Here is a 14,615-nt window from a genome sequence, read left to right on the forward strand (position 1 = left end):
GTGTTTACCAATGATCTCGCAGACTGGCAGCTTTGTTTACCAGCCATCACTCTTATTGGATGTGTCAGTGGGATCTGTGACAAAGCTATGGGAAACTTAATAAGGTAATTCTTTACCAAACAGGCACGGCGATTCCACCTCTAACAAACACGATCTCAGGTTTGGTACCCAAGCAACACAGATAGTTCACTGTTTTATTGTGAGTTCAAGAAGTGATTAGAAGAAGACAAAATAAACCTATTTTGGGGTATTTAACCTTCAGATGCTGGGTGATTTATGGTGCAATCGTCACCTCACTATGGGCGGTTTTCCCAAAATAGCTTCTTTTGAAACCTTCATGTCAGAGAAAGTAAGCAGTTAGGAAAACATATTAAAGACCATATTACTCAACAACTCTCGATCTTACAAGTGAAACCATCCCCAGGTCTGCAGGAGGTTGCATCATTGGTTAACGACAAGAAGATGAGTACCTCTCAGCAATTGAAGCAGAATGTCTTCGTGTGTGTGCGCAGCCCTGACTTAGCCTTAGCTCTCAATGAGATAACTTCTCCACTACTAGATAAACTAGACACAGTGACATCCAAGGCACACCCTATGGCACAATCACGGAGTCCTTTCCTAGTATCTTTTGGCAGAGGTGGATGAGGCAATGGGTCTGCTTGATGTGAGAATGGAATCGGATGAGGAGGTTTCAGAAAGCATCGTTCTACACCTGGCAAAGTCATGGGATAGACTGAAGCTTCCTTGGGTGCACCGGTGGGGGTCTTTCCCAATCCGTAGGTGACGAGATAGAACATAAGCCAGTTCAAACAATGGCTGGAATGCACACATCGCATTTGCTGTCATTTGGCGGCTTCCTTCCATCTAAATCACTACTGCATATCACGTTCCCCGGCGGATGGGGGTGAAGGAAGCGGACAAGTCACCTGCGGCAGTGTTTACCGACAATCTCTCCAATTGGACACTTGTTTACTAGCCATCAATCCAACTGGACGTATCAGTGAATCCTGTGTCAAAGCAGTGGGAAACTAATGATTTACCCAAACCTAACCTAACCAAACCAAACCTAATTCAACCTAACCTCACTTACATTTGACAGCCAGCTTTCAAATTAAAAAAATGTGTTAGGAATGTTAAATATAGCTGGCTACTGGCAGACGTCGGCAGAATATCTGTGCATTCTAAATCCTCATTTATAGCTTTTAGAGGTAAATTTATAAAAATCCCCAATAGCTGTGGTAATCCAGCAACAATAACGTGCAACCTGTAAAAGATTCATTTCAATAGAAGAAATGGAAAGGCAACACCCGTTTGGTAAAGAATGAATGAATTATACTACTCAGAGGGGTCAGTTATAACTAAATAACTCCTCCAGTTCAAAACATATGTGCAAGAGCAGCAATAATAGGCTGCCTTGTAGGACTGAATGGGTTATTTTAAATACAAGTGCCAGTAACCAAAATAAAACAGTGGTAGTAAGGGGTTGAGTCAGGTTAGATTAGATTAGGTTCAGCTAGATTATATTAGCTTTGATTAGATTAGATTAGTGAAGTGCCTCATGGCCCTAATAGACTGGTCAGCACTTGCCCAAATGAGAGCCATTCCTAAGGGGTCAAAACACGCTTTTAGAAACTTTCGATCAACGTGAAATTGAAACTGTCCCATCTGTGACCCAGTTCCAACCATCCTGCAAAGTTTCATCAAAATCCGCCTCCCAGTTTTGGCTGTAACACACACACACACACACACACACACACACACACACACACACACACACACACACACACACACACACACACACACACACACACACACACACACACACACACACACACACACACACACTGGTGCAGTGGTAACGTTCCCGCTTGCCAACTGGTAGACGGGAGTTCGCGCCTTGCTCAGGTTGCGAAAAGTTTCACTGACGAAGTGGGTGGTAACTGTCCCCCTTGAGCAAGGGGACAGGTGTGTGCGTGTGTGAAGGTCACAGCCTTGCCCTTAGATCGGACTATATGAGCTCTCAGCTCCCTTCCGGGAGGGTAAAAGCTGACGATCACGACCATCAAGTGATCCTGACCGACCCGGTGAATTACACACACACACACACACACACACACACACACACACACACACACACACACACACACACACACACACAAGATGGTCCCTAGCCTGGCAGATCTGACGCACAGCGAGAGGCTGGAAAATCTGGATCTGCCTTCCCTAGAAGAAAGGAGAGAGAGAGACGACATGATTGCAGTGTTCAAGGCCATGATGAGAGTAGATGAAATTGATAGAAAAGATGTTTGTATGGGATGGGAGAGTAACAAGAGGACACAGAATGAATCTGAAAACGTCAAGTTGCTTGAAGGATATCAAGAAATATAGATTTCCATATAGATGCATAGACCTGTGGAGTAGCCTGGACAGAGAGATCGTCCAGTCTAAAAACTTAAACGAGTTCAAAGCAAAGTTTGACTTGTTGAGAAAAAGAGACGGGACCCCATGAGCATAGCTCATTTCCTGTATATCACAAGTAGGTAAATAAACCTAGGTAAACACACACACACACACACACACACACACACACACACACACACACACACACACACACACGTTCTCGCTTGCCATCTGGTAGACGGGAGTTCGCGCCTCGCTCAGGTTGCGAAAAGTTTCACTGACGAAGTGGGTGGTTACTGTCCCCCTTGAGCAAGGGGACGGGTGTGTGCGTGTGTGAAGGTCACAGCCTTGCCCTTAGATCGGACTATATGAGCTCTCAGCTCCCTTCCGGGAGGGTAAAAGCTGACGATCACGACCATCAAGTGATCCTGACCGACCCGGTGAATTACACACACACACACACACACACACACACACACACACACACACACACACACACACACACACACACACACACACACACAAGATGGTCCCTAGCCTGGCAGATCTGACGCACAGCGAGAGGCTGGAAAATCTGGATCTGCCTTCCCTAGAAGAAAGGAGAGAGAGAGACGACATGATTGCAGTGTTCAAGGCCATGATGAGAGTAGATGAAATTGATAGAAAAGATGTTTGTATGGGATGGGAGAGTAACAAGAGGACACAGAATGAATCTGAAAACGTCAAGTTGCTTGAAGGATATCAAGAAATATAGATTTCCATATAGATGCATAGACCTGTGGAGTAGCCTGGACAGAGAGATCGTCCAGTCTAAAAACTTAAACGAGTTCAAAGCAAAGTTTGACTTGTTGAGAAAAAGAGACGGGACCCCATGAGCATAGCTCATTTCCTGTATATCACAAGTAGGTAAATAAACCTAGGTAAACACACACACACACACACACACACGTTCTCGCTTGCCATCTGGTAGACGGGAGTTCGCGCCTCGCTCAGGTTGCGAAAAGTTTCACTGACGAAGTGGGTGGTTACTGTCCCCCTTGAGCAAGGGGACGGGTGTGTGCGTGTGTGAAGGTCACAGCCTTGCCCTTAGATCGGACTATATGAGCTCTCAGCTCCCTTCCGGGAGGGTAAAAGCTGACGATCACGACCATCAAGTGATCCTGACCGACCCGGTGAATTACACACACACACACACACACACACACACACACACACACTCTCTCTCTCTCTCTCTCTCTCTCTCTCTCTCTCTCTCTCTCTCTCATAGTGCTGTATAGTATATTAGATTAGATTAGAGAAGACCTTAATTTAGTTATGAAAAAGCAAGTGAATGCAATGTTAGCAATAGATTAACTTATGTATATTTCTTTCACCCTCACTAGGTGGAGATTTGTGTCCTTTTGCAGCCAATTTCATGTATCTTAGTTGCAAAATCAGGCAAACATTATACAGTATATGGTTCTACCTTTTTTCCATGGCACTTCTTTGATGGCTGCATAATATTCTATTGCTGATCTCTTATAACAACTCAGTATTCAAGATGGAGATGATAACTGTGGGCCAAGTTAAAGTGAAAAGAGTATAGGAACCTAACATATGTTGGTCTCAGCAGGGAGTATTCAGGATAAAGGGATAGTAACTTTAGGTCATGTTAGAGTCAACGAATACAGTGACCTAATGTGTGATGGTCATGGCAGGAAGTACTCAACATAGATGGTAGTTAAAGAGATAGTAAATTTAGATCAGGTTAAAGTAAAAAAAAGTATGTGGACCTTATGTATGCTGGTTTTGGCAGGGTGCATCCTCCAGTCTGGTGGTGAAGTTTGCGGACACGGAGAAGGAGAGGCAGCTGCGGCGCATGCAACAGATGGCTGGCAACATGGGCCTCCTCAACCCATTCGTCTTCAACCAGTTTGGGGCTTATGGCGCCTACGCTCAGGTCAATGTATCCGAGGTAGGGAGAAGCAGAGGATGGTAGTACTGGGGCAAGATGGAGGATTCGGACGCTGGAGGGGAGATCGTGATGAGGGAAGATGGAGGAGTGGGGAGCAAGAGGATGGTAGAGGCAGGGAGAGAAGAAGGGGTGGGGTGCTGGGGGTTGGTAGTGATGAGAGATGAGGGATTGGGATGGGAAAAAGGTGGAGGTGACGAGGTAGATGGAAGTGTAGGAATGGAATTAGGAGGAGGGGTAAATGAGGAGAGGTTCTGGTGGGTGCAGATGGAGGTGTAGTGAGCTGTTGGGAAAAGAGTAATGGGGAGATGGAAGGGTAAGAATGGGAAGTGATGGAGGGTGATACTAGTGGGGAGAAATGAAGGATTAGGGGGTAAGGAGAGATGTAAGGGTAGGGAACTCTAGAAGGTAATGGTGGGAAGGTATGGGAGAGTAGTGGTAGGAAGAGATGAAGAGGGTATTGGTGTGGAGAGATGGAGGGGTTGGTGATGGGGAGAGATGGAGGTGAATGGGATAGCTATGGGAAAGATGGAGAAAATATAAGTGTAGAGAACTGGAATGGATAGGAAATAGGGAAACCTATGAAGAATGGTGGTAATTTGGTGTTGATTTCAGAGAATGAAAAGGAGGCTGAGGAAAGATTTAGAAGTGGAGAGATGGTGTGGGGCACAAGGGCTTGAGAGTAATATATGCAGATAAAACAAAGGTGATGGTATCTAAGGTTGGTGGTGGTACTGTCAGCGAGGAGGGAGAGTGGCCATGTGCAGTTTACCACAAGGGCATGGGAAGTAATTCCATCTTGTGCAGTGTGTGTGATAAGTGGGTGCATAAGAAATTCAGTGGTATTAGAGGTTCACTGCGAGATAATGCTGATTTAATATGTGTGGTGTGTCAGGGAGAGCATGTGGAGTAAGGCATGAAAGGATTGATCTGTCTGCTAGAAGTGGGGCTGGAGCTAGCTCAGTGACTAGAGTGAGGAGTGGGTAGAAGTTCGGGGAGCTGTTACCTCTCCTGATACTGAGAGGGCTTTCCGTCCATGCAAAGGGACCTTTGAATGCAGTTTGTTAGGAGGGTAATGCTTTATGGTAATGAGACCTGGGCAGCAAAAATAAGATGATATTCATAGGGTCAAACATGCAGTAATAACAATGATTAGGTAGATATGCAGCACATCCTTGAATGCAAGGCCTGGGGGGGGGGCTAGGTTTATGATCGAGGAGTTGAGAAGAAGGATGGGACTGAGTGCATTGGTGTTGTGATGAGGAGGGGTAGATTGAAATGGTTTGGGCATGTGGTGAGGATGGGGGATGACAGTTGGGTGCAGAAAGTGAAAAGTGTGAACGTTGGGGGTGGGTTTGTGAGAGGCAGACCGAAATGCCCTGGGATGAAGTCATAGAGTGTGGCCCCAGGGACAAGGGACTGAATAGGGAGGCTGCCATAGATTGTGCAGCTAGGAGAGCTGCCATTATGTGACCAAGGCCGATGCATGCAAACACGTTGGAGCCTTTATAAACTAAGCTGAACGAAATGAATGGGGAAAGATGGAGAAGGGTCTAGGAAAGGGAAGGGAAAGGAAGATGGAGGAAGTAAAGGGCAGAGGAAGAGGAGGCGGGTGGCAAAATGAGAGAATAGATAGAAAAAGGGAATGAAGATCGGCATGAAGACATGAGTCTGGTTAGGGTGGTAGGTGGTGCCGACCATCATCCACTTACTTGATGTAGTGCTGCCTACTTCTTCCTTAGCCTTTATCATTCTTTTTCTGTGCCTGTCGTCCTCTCTTCCTATTTCTCCCATCTCTCTTGTCACTTATTTCTTTTCTTTCCTTTACAGGTGGCTTTACATTAGTGACAAGCCAAATGGTTTCCTGTAAGCCAAGAAACCATTTACAACACTGGGTGGTAACCATATAACCAAATCATACGTGCTCCCAACGTGTCAGCAAGTGGGTTGGTGGAGGGTTAGTGCCCCTCCCCGTAAAACAAATAACTCAAAGTCAAATGGCCACCCCTTAAGGGATTGTGGCATCTGGCAATAGATAGATAGATAGTGTCTGGTTTGACAAATACTGCCAAGGAACTGCCCATCAATTTATTACTGTAACACAGAACAGTTGTTTTGTTGTTGTTGTTGTTGTGCTACCCCAGTTTGTCTGATCAAGCAGACCAGTCAACTGCAGGCAAACAACCACTCCTGCAGGCTGTCACGTGCAGTGAACCAATGTTCCCAAGCAGTTGTCAGTGCCTCGCCACAGCTGAGCATGAGAATTAGTGTGGAGGTTTGGTTCCTGAGTGGATGCTGGATTTGCATCTCTCCACCCAGTTAGCAGGAACACCATAGTAGACTCCACATCACCCTGTTAATTGTCTAAATGGTTACCCCCAGCACTATAAATGGTTACCTGAGTTATAGAAAATGATTTGGCTTGTCACTCAGTGTAGAGCCACCTGAAGTGGAAAGAAGAGTAATAAAGAGTGACAGGAAAGAAAGGGAGAAATAGGAAGAGAGGAGGGCAGACACAGAATGATAAAAGGTGAAGGAAGAAGTCAGCAGCACAGCATTAAGTGAGTGGATGATGATCACCACCACCTGTCAGTATGGGTTTTTTGTAAACCAGTTAAGAGTCAGATCTGAATTTTCTTTGGTTACTTTTTTGTGTATGAGTGGTTTATCTTTATTCTAAAGAAATGTGTTTTGATGATACAGGTTACAAATTTGCTTTTTGCTAATCATCCCATACATACTTAAGCTAGGTAATCAAGTATGAAGAGAAGGTACAGGTTCTCAGGCATTGTTGATACATACAGGTTATAGTGTTCAACTTTTTTGGGCTGTGTTGCAGAATATTTTTAAAGAAAAAGATATATGCAAGTTTTATTCTTGATCTTTGAATGATTTGAATATCAACAGTTCATTCTGTAAGTTAATTTGTTGCTTATTTTAGGGTTGTTCTTCCATTTTTGAAGTCAGATTGCACTGCTGTGGGATGTATTATCCACCATAATTGACACTAACCTTGCCTAACCAACACCATATCAGTGCATCCTTTACCATATTCTAACCAAACCTAATGCAAGGTATTTTGTCCAAATTGGAAAAAGAAACTTTCAGTTGTACCATGATATGATCTTAACACTGTTGTGGGGTTCGAAATGTTGACCTAATAAAGATTGATAACTAGTACGGCAAGTACCTCATACATGGGATATAGCATGGCAAGCACAGTATAGTATCCTGCATGGTTAGATTATGGGTTCCTACATACAGTGGTTCAGTACAAACTTCACTGTATAATGTATCCATGTTATGTTAGAATATAATACTGTTCCTTTACCTACCACGTCACACAGCAGCAGTTCATGCAGCAGCAGGCGGCGCTGATGGCAGCTGCTTCACAGGGTACCTACATCAACCCTATGGCTGCACTTGCTACGCAGATGCCCCATGCTGCCGCCCCTCTGCCCAATGGCATCACCAGCCCCGTCGTGCCCCCCACTTCTGGTGAGGCCATCATCCATTAGTACTTCTTATTCCACATACCTGTGTGTGCCCATCTTTATAAAGCCCTCACACCTCTTCCATTCCTAGTCCTCCATCATCCTTTATCTTATGCCTTTGTCATTTTCCATTTGATGCTTTCATTTCTGTCCTAGTTGCCCAGGTCTCACCCTTCTTGTATTTCTCAGTCTTATCTTGTCCCATCTTACTCCATCATCATTCCTCTTCTCTCCAGTTCATTTCAAGCCTTACAAGTTCTGCCCAGTTCTCCACATGGTAATAATGTTTTCCTACAGGTTTTGCCCTACCGTACTGTTAAACATGTATCTTCTTATTGAACCTACCCACTGTGCCCTGTCTTACATTCACTTTGTAAACTTGTCTCTTTAGTGATATCATTGAACTTTAATGCTGTCTCTCCTTTTGGATTTTATTTTTCCCCTTCATCTTTGGAGCCCCTTGCATTCTCTGTTTCTGCCTAGTCTTCTGTAGGTATTCCCCTTTCTCAGGCTCCCTCAGCCTTAACATCAGCATTTCATAATGGCAATCTCTTCCTTCAGTTTTAATTGCTATGCTAGTCCTTTTTTGTAAGCTTAGTGTATAGTTTTCATTTCACAACTTGTATAGGCCCTTCCTTACCCTTACCATTTCCTCTGCCAGGTGTTGTACTATGATTATTTTTACTGAACTCTGTCACCACTAGGACACTCTTCAGCCTTACCTTTCCTCTCCTGCCTTATCCCACCCCACCCAGTATCCCTCCCATCTTGTGTTGCTGGTGGTTGTTAATTGATTGGCATTAGTATCTCAGTGTTCAGACTAGGATGTTCCACTTTCTGTGGCTTGTGTGGTGGTATTTTGTGTGGTGGGTTGGCTGTTGTAGTTGGTGTGCATGTCCCCCACCCCTTTTTCATTACCCTGGGATGGACACACACAAACCCATACTTATGGATACGTATGATACAAACACATCATATATATATATATAAGTAATTATGAGCAAGTGAAGCGTGCCCTGAGTTACCCTTATTTCATCTTGTAGATAAAGTAATTGACATAGAGTCATGGTACAGTACAGTGTTTATAAACATGCATGCATACATGTACAGTACACATACCAAAACACCTACATATGGGGAGGTAGAGCTGTGTACAGTATACAGTAGTTTGGAGGATTTAGTTTGCTGTTCTCATGTCTCCCAGTCTTTATCATCATCCAAGCTCATGCACACATTCACCAAGTTCTGTAGCATAGTCAGGCAAAAGCACATTAAGCTTTACACAGGAAGATAGAGAGAGTAGTTTTCACTAACTACTTTGCTGTGTTCTTGTGCAGCTTTAATGTTGTGTTGGGTGTTATGGAGTTTACAGAACATTTTCATATTAGTCATAACAAATAGGTTGTAATAAAACTTTAGTATTATGGTTTATGCGGTATTCTTCCAATATAAAATGTAGGGACACTATTTACAGTTATATCTTAATGCACTGTTTCATGTCCATGTTGCACAGTTTGTGTTGTGATACTGTATATTCTTGTTATACTTTTGAAATTTGTGTCACTGAATCTGAATGTCAGATGCTAAAAGGACCCCAGCAAGATACAGTCTGAGTTTAATATTACGTACTACTGTAATCTCTGTGTTCAATTTAAGTTCCATTGTTGTTTTAAGTGAAATACATTAAGTACTGCAAAGTGCTCTCAAAGTACGTTTTGATATTCGTAGTGGTGTAGGTGGGGGTGCTCTCCATTCACTCACTCGATGTAGTGCTGCTTTGGGTATGTACCCTTTCCTCTCTTTCTTCTGTCCTCTTCTGTCTTTCTTTCCTTCATTCTTTCCTCTTCCTTCTGCCTACGGGTGACTTTACACTCCCTGTTCAGTCTTTCTTTCCATCACTGTTTGCTCTTCCTTCTGCCTGTGGGTGACCCTACACTGAGTGCAAGACAAATGGTTTCCTGTATAGTACACCAGGAAACCATTTCCCACACTGGGTGGTAACCATATAACCAAATTATGGCACCTGGTGGTTTAGTGGGTAAGTAAGGTGCTTCAGTAGGAGAGAACCTGTGTAGGTTAATATCCAAGGTGTGGTTGGGGTTTACTGCTCACGTTATGCCACTCAGGGATGAGTGAGGCTGGTCACTCTCATCTTAAATGTCAAGACCAACTTGCCTAGCCCCGGGCTCCAATGCTTCTCATGGGGGAACGTAGGATTGGTTGATGGATAGATGGAATGAATACTGTTCTGGAAATGACCATAGCTTTGATATACAGTAGATACCTCTAAGGCTAATAGTGACAGGAGATATATCCACATGTTTTTATTTATACTTCATGTTGATGCTTGGTAAAGCTTTATTCAGATAATAAAGCTTTCCTGTTTATCGTATGTCAATTCTGTGTTATTAGTGATGATGTTAAATAGTGATACTCAATGCACAGGCAAACATTCAGTGTAAAACACTCTTATTCTTTGTAAGGCTACATTTGAGAGCACTGTATATATATAATAAAGCAAGCATGCAGTCTAATAATTTACTGCATACCAAGTCTTAATGAATATTCGGTGTATCATGAGGCTTAGAAAGAGTAGGACAAGGTAGGAAGAAGTAGGAAAACAATGAGATGAGATTATGAATGCATTCCTTCAGCATATGCTGTGATTGGCTGGCAGTGAAGTTATGAGAGTACATCATTCTTTGTCGGGAAAAAATACAAGCAGTGATGCTCACTCTCCACTGAAGAATACAAAACAAATGATTCAGACAGTTGTGATATAAACGATATATTTCCGATCATGCCATATCATCATCATCATCATCATCCGGGCCTCCTTTCCCACCCTAGGGCAGGGTGAGGAGTAGCAACATCCAGACAGCCCAAATTGGCCCACTCCAATGGGCCATGCCTCCATTCACTCACCATTCAAGCCCCTGGCAACTTGACTCTATCTGATATGCCAAAAACATTCACCATGTTCTGTAGCTTCACATAAATGTATCCAATAGAGTCAGTCTGGATGCTGTCACATTAAAAAGGGGTGAAAAATCCCTGATCATGTGCTTCTCCTCACAATATTCATCCAGTCAGCTCTGTCTCTTGTCAATCCCCTAGCCTTACCAACTTTCAGACCTCTCTTCCTCACACACTCATCCACCATATCCCTCCACCTTTTCCTTGGCCTGCCTCGCCTCCTCCCTCCATCAAATTCGCTCAAATATACCGTACCTTTTTCACCACTCTATTGTTATCCATTCTCTCCACATGACCATGCCATCTCAGTACTCTCTCTTTGAATCTAGTTCTACAGATTTCCTCACTCCACATCTTTCACGAATCACATTATTTCGTGTCCTATCCACTCTCTGTACTCCACATATATTCCTCAGCATTCCCATCTCCACTGCTATTACTCTTCACTTTTCATTTTCAGCCATACCATAGTCTTACATCTTCATGTTAAAGTTGCCTCTAACTCTCTTTCATAAGCCTCGTGCAACTGCAACACTCAAGCCTCTGTTTTTTATTAAGGCCTTCATTGCACCAGCTACTTTCCTTCCTTGTGCCAAATGCATCTTGTAATTTCATCTGGTCCTAATATTAACTTCCTTATGAACAGTTTTTCACCCTGGTCAGACTTATCAATATAGTACATATTTTAGTTCATTTACTCATAAAGTATCATCTCCCTAACATACTCATTAAAAAAAAAAAAAATCCCCACAAATGCTTATCTCTTGGATGTTACTGATGTACCGTTACTATTTTGTATTGATTTTTATGTACTGTACATAGTGTATAATGCCTAGTGAGCGTTTTCCATCTCGGGCAGAATATAATAGACACAAGCACACAGTACCTCAGCGCAGACACATCCCTCCCTCCTTTTCTCTTACGCGCTAACAGACACATTCCATCTTTGCAGCCTCAGTGCCTCTGGTGTGGGACATTCAGAGTTCAAAAGTTGGTAAGTTTAGTAGTCCCAGGCCATAACCCTTAGTTAGTTTATAGTCACCATCAAGTTTTGTGCGCCCGAATTGGAACTCGGAAAGAAGAGCTTAATTCTCCTGTACCCTAAGACAGCAGGGTGCATTTTGAAGGATGCTGGGCTTGGGTTTCATGATTTGTTCTCCAGCACTCGAAATGCCAGCCAATCGTTCTTCATTATATGCCCTGATATGTTCCATGTTAGGACTCTGGTTGTTTATATACAGTATTTATTTAATTTGCTTCCAGTTGCTTTAGCTTAGATGAACTTACTAAGAAAAATGACCAATTCACATTGAACTAAAGCTCATTATGTCATATTGTTCATCCTGTGTGTAAGGGAAATCATGCTAAGCAGCATTGTTTGCAATATTTGTGATCTTGTGGTATATACTGAATCATCTTCAGTACTGTATAAGGCATATTTAAACTGTATATCCATGTATTTACATGCTAATAAAGTAATCATAAATGTTATTCTGGGTAGTATTAAATATAAAATCACATCTAACTCCTCAGCAGCAGTGAGACTGATGTATATTTTATGTGACTAGCACATTAGCTTAGCATTCTCCTGAACACCACTAAACTATCATCCTTCCTTTCTTCCCTTCTTGTCTGTCTCCATCCCTTGTCCATAATGTTGGTGTGGCACCTCTTCATATTTACACACTGGGACGGCGTTTGCAAAGTTATCTCATTTATCAGGTTAATTTTCTAAATTGTCATGGCCACAGTGAAAACAGCTACAGTTGAGATTATTTTCTCTGTTTTGTTTTGAGGGACTTGGTTAACGCCGTTTAACTGGTCAGTTACTGCTTCGTTGTTGTTGTTGCTGTTGCTGTTGATGTTATTGGTGTTGCAAACCTTCCAGCTGTGTTATTGTCTTATCTATAAGTGTTTTTATTCAGTGTCAGTGTGTAGAGGTTTTGATGCTGGTTGGCCAGTTACATTTCCTGTAGAAATTTTGTATAATTTGTGGCAGTAAAGATTTTAATGGTTTATACATACCTAAAAAATATATAATTATAATACTGTGCTGTATTTGAAAGACAGCATACATGCTCTATTGTGAAATGGCAGCCATCCAAAACATTTACACATTTTTGAAGAGTGGCTTCAGCATATCATCAGAGTGAAGCAGCTGTGTATTTTTTTTTTTTTTTCTTAACTCAGTCTTCTGGGTAAGGCTGCTTCCCTCTGGTGTTGCACATACTAACCAATCATTCGTTTCAATAAACCTGTGCATTAATTTCAGGATAATTTGGTGCCCCTTTCCTGATCCCTTCCCTTATCTCCCTCACCCTTCAGATCGTTATCTAATATCTTTGCCTAAGACTCAGTGGTGTCATGCACTAGTAGTTAATATATTACAAAGACGGGCAGAGCATTGTGGTCTGGGGTGAGCACAAGTTGACCTAAGAATCCTCCACTGGAAGCTTCTTGTTAAAAGATGTTAAACACTGCTTATTTACTGTTATGTAGTAGAGGATTGTTAGTGACATCGTGTTCAGAGGGATGTTTCACACATCAGGTGAACTTACGACAGTCTGTTCCCTCCAGCACGTGCATTTTTTGCACTGAAGCCAAGAACAGTTGTCAGTTTTATATTATAGTTCATTTTTAAGCAAGACTGAAGCATGGCTGCATCTAGTTGAAGTGGCCATTTACTATAATGGTGACAGATACCATGCTAGAGTGTAAAGAAAGTGTGCAGCATCCCAGCACCACCTGCCCTGTGCCTCACCACCGCTGCCATGTGTCTCCCCAGGTGCCAGTCAAGCTCAGCCCGTTAATGGTGCGTTGCCCTCCATGCCCTCCCCTACGGTGCAGAATTTCAATATTGCTCCCCAGCCAGGGCCCAATAGTCAGCCCGGGGGGAGTGAGGGGGCTGTCTTTGCCAACGGCCTCCCTCAGACCTTTGCTGCACGTAAGAGACTTTATCTAAAGAACTTTACATCATCAGCATTATGGCTACTGTATTACTATTATTTTTTATTTTAATTGCCATATGATTGATCTCTTGTTTTCACTACCACCACCACCAGCCTGATATACACACTTGCGTTGCCATTGGCCACCATGTCCTCCTTTCCGTTAGCTCATTTGTAGTTGTAGTGCATCCAGACTCATGTCTCCCTAGTGTTGTCTTGAACAAGAGAACATTACAGAATTTGGCTCTCTACTTGGTGGTAGTTTTAGATTATTAAGTTTTATCACAGCCCACATGTATAATAGTCACACAGTTACACAAATACATTACCGTATAGCATTTACATTGGCTTTTGACACAATGGTAGCATATAGGCACAATCATGAACACTGTTTCTTCAGTCAACAAAAGCATACTGTACTCCCACAGATGCCAAGATATTTCATTGCACTAATATGCAATACTGTACCATTAAGTAATTTGATATTACTGAAGAGTCATTTCACCTAACTGGAAAAGCAGTATATGAAAACTAACCATTTATGATTGGTTACATTGCAGATTAAATACAGTTGGCAGTGCATTACATCATGAAAGTAGTTCTGTATTACAGTAGCATAGATTTCATAAACATTTGTTACATTGATTAACACACCTAAAGTTATCCAGTCCAGTAATTCCAATATCTTTGATACAGGCTTAATATATTACCATACTGTCAGTATTACAAAAATGCAGTTCAGTCAGTACTTCTAAAATATTTCACATAGAGATGCTTGTACATTAATTCCATAATCCTTTTGGATCAGCATCACTAGTAACAAAATAGTACATACTTGTACAGTAT

At 42.5% G+C, this 14,615-nt stretch overlaps 1 protein-coding gene across 6 annotated transcripts in view; it reads left to right on the forward strand.

The window, feature by feature from the left end:
- The window catches only part of LOC145391500 (CUGBP Elav-like family member 4), an 884,867-nt gene that overhangs the window by 800,689 nt on the left and 69,563 nt on the right, over positions 1-14,615 (forward strand). For all 6 annotated transcript variants that reach the window (XM_080266122.1, XM_080266127.1, XM_080266124.1 and 3 more), the window contains 3 exons: positions 4,196-4,354; positions 7,699-7,849; positions 13,607-13,765. In XM_080266122.1, coding sequence (XP_080122248.1) covers positions 4,196-4,354; positions 7,699-7,849; positions 13,607-13,765 — 469 coding nt within the window. The remainder of the gene's footprint in view (positions 1-4,195; positions 4,355-7,698; positions 7,850-13,606; positions 13,766-14,615) is intronic.

The sequence above is a fragment of the Coenobita brevimanus genome, chromosome 18, assembly GCF_032717465.1.
Source record: "Coenobita brevimanus isolate Jiangsu-jjx chromosome 18, ASM3271746v2, whole genome shotgun sequence".
In the NCBI taxonomy this organism is placed as follows: domain Eukaryota; kingdom Metazoa; phylum Arthropoda; class Malacostraca; order Decapoda; family Coenobitidae; genus Coenobita; species Coenobita brevimanus.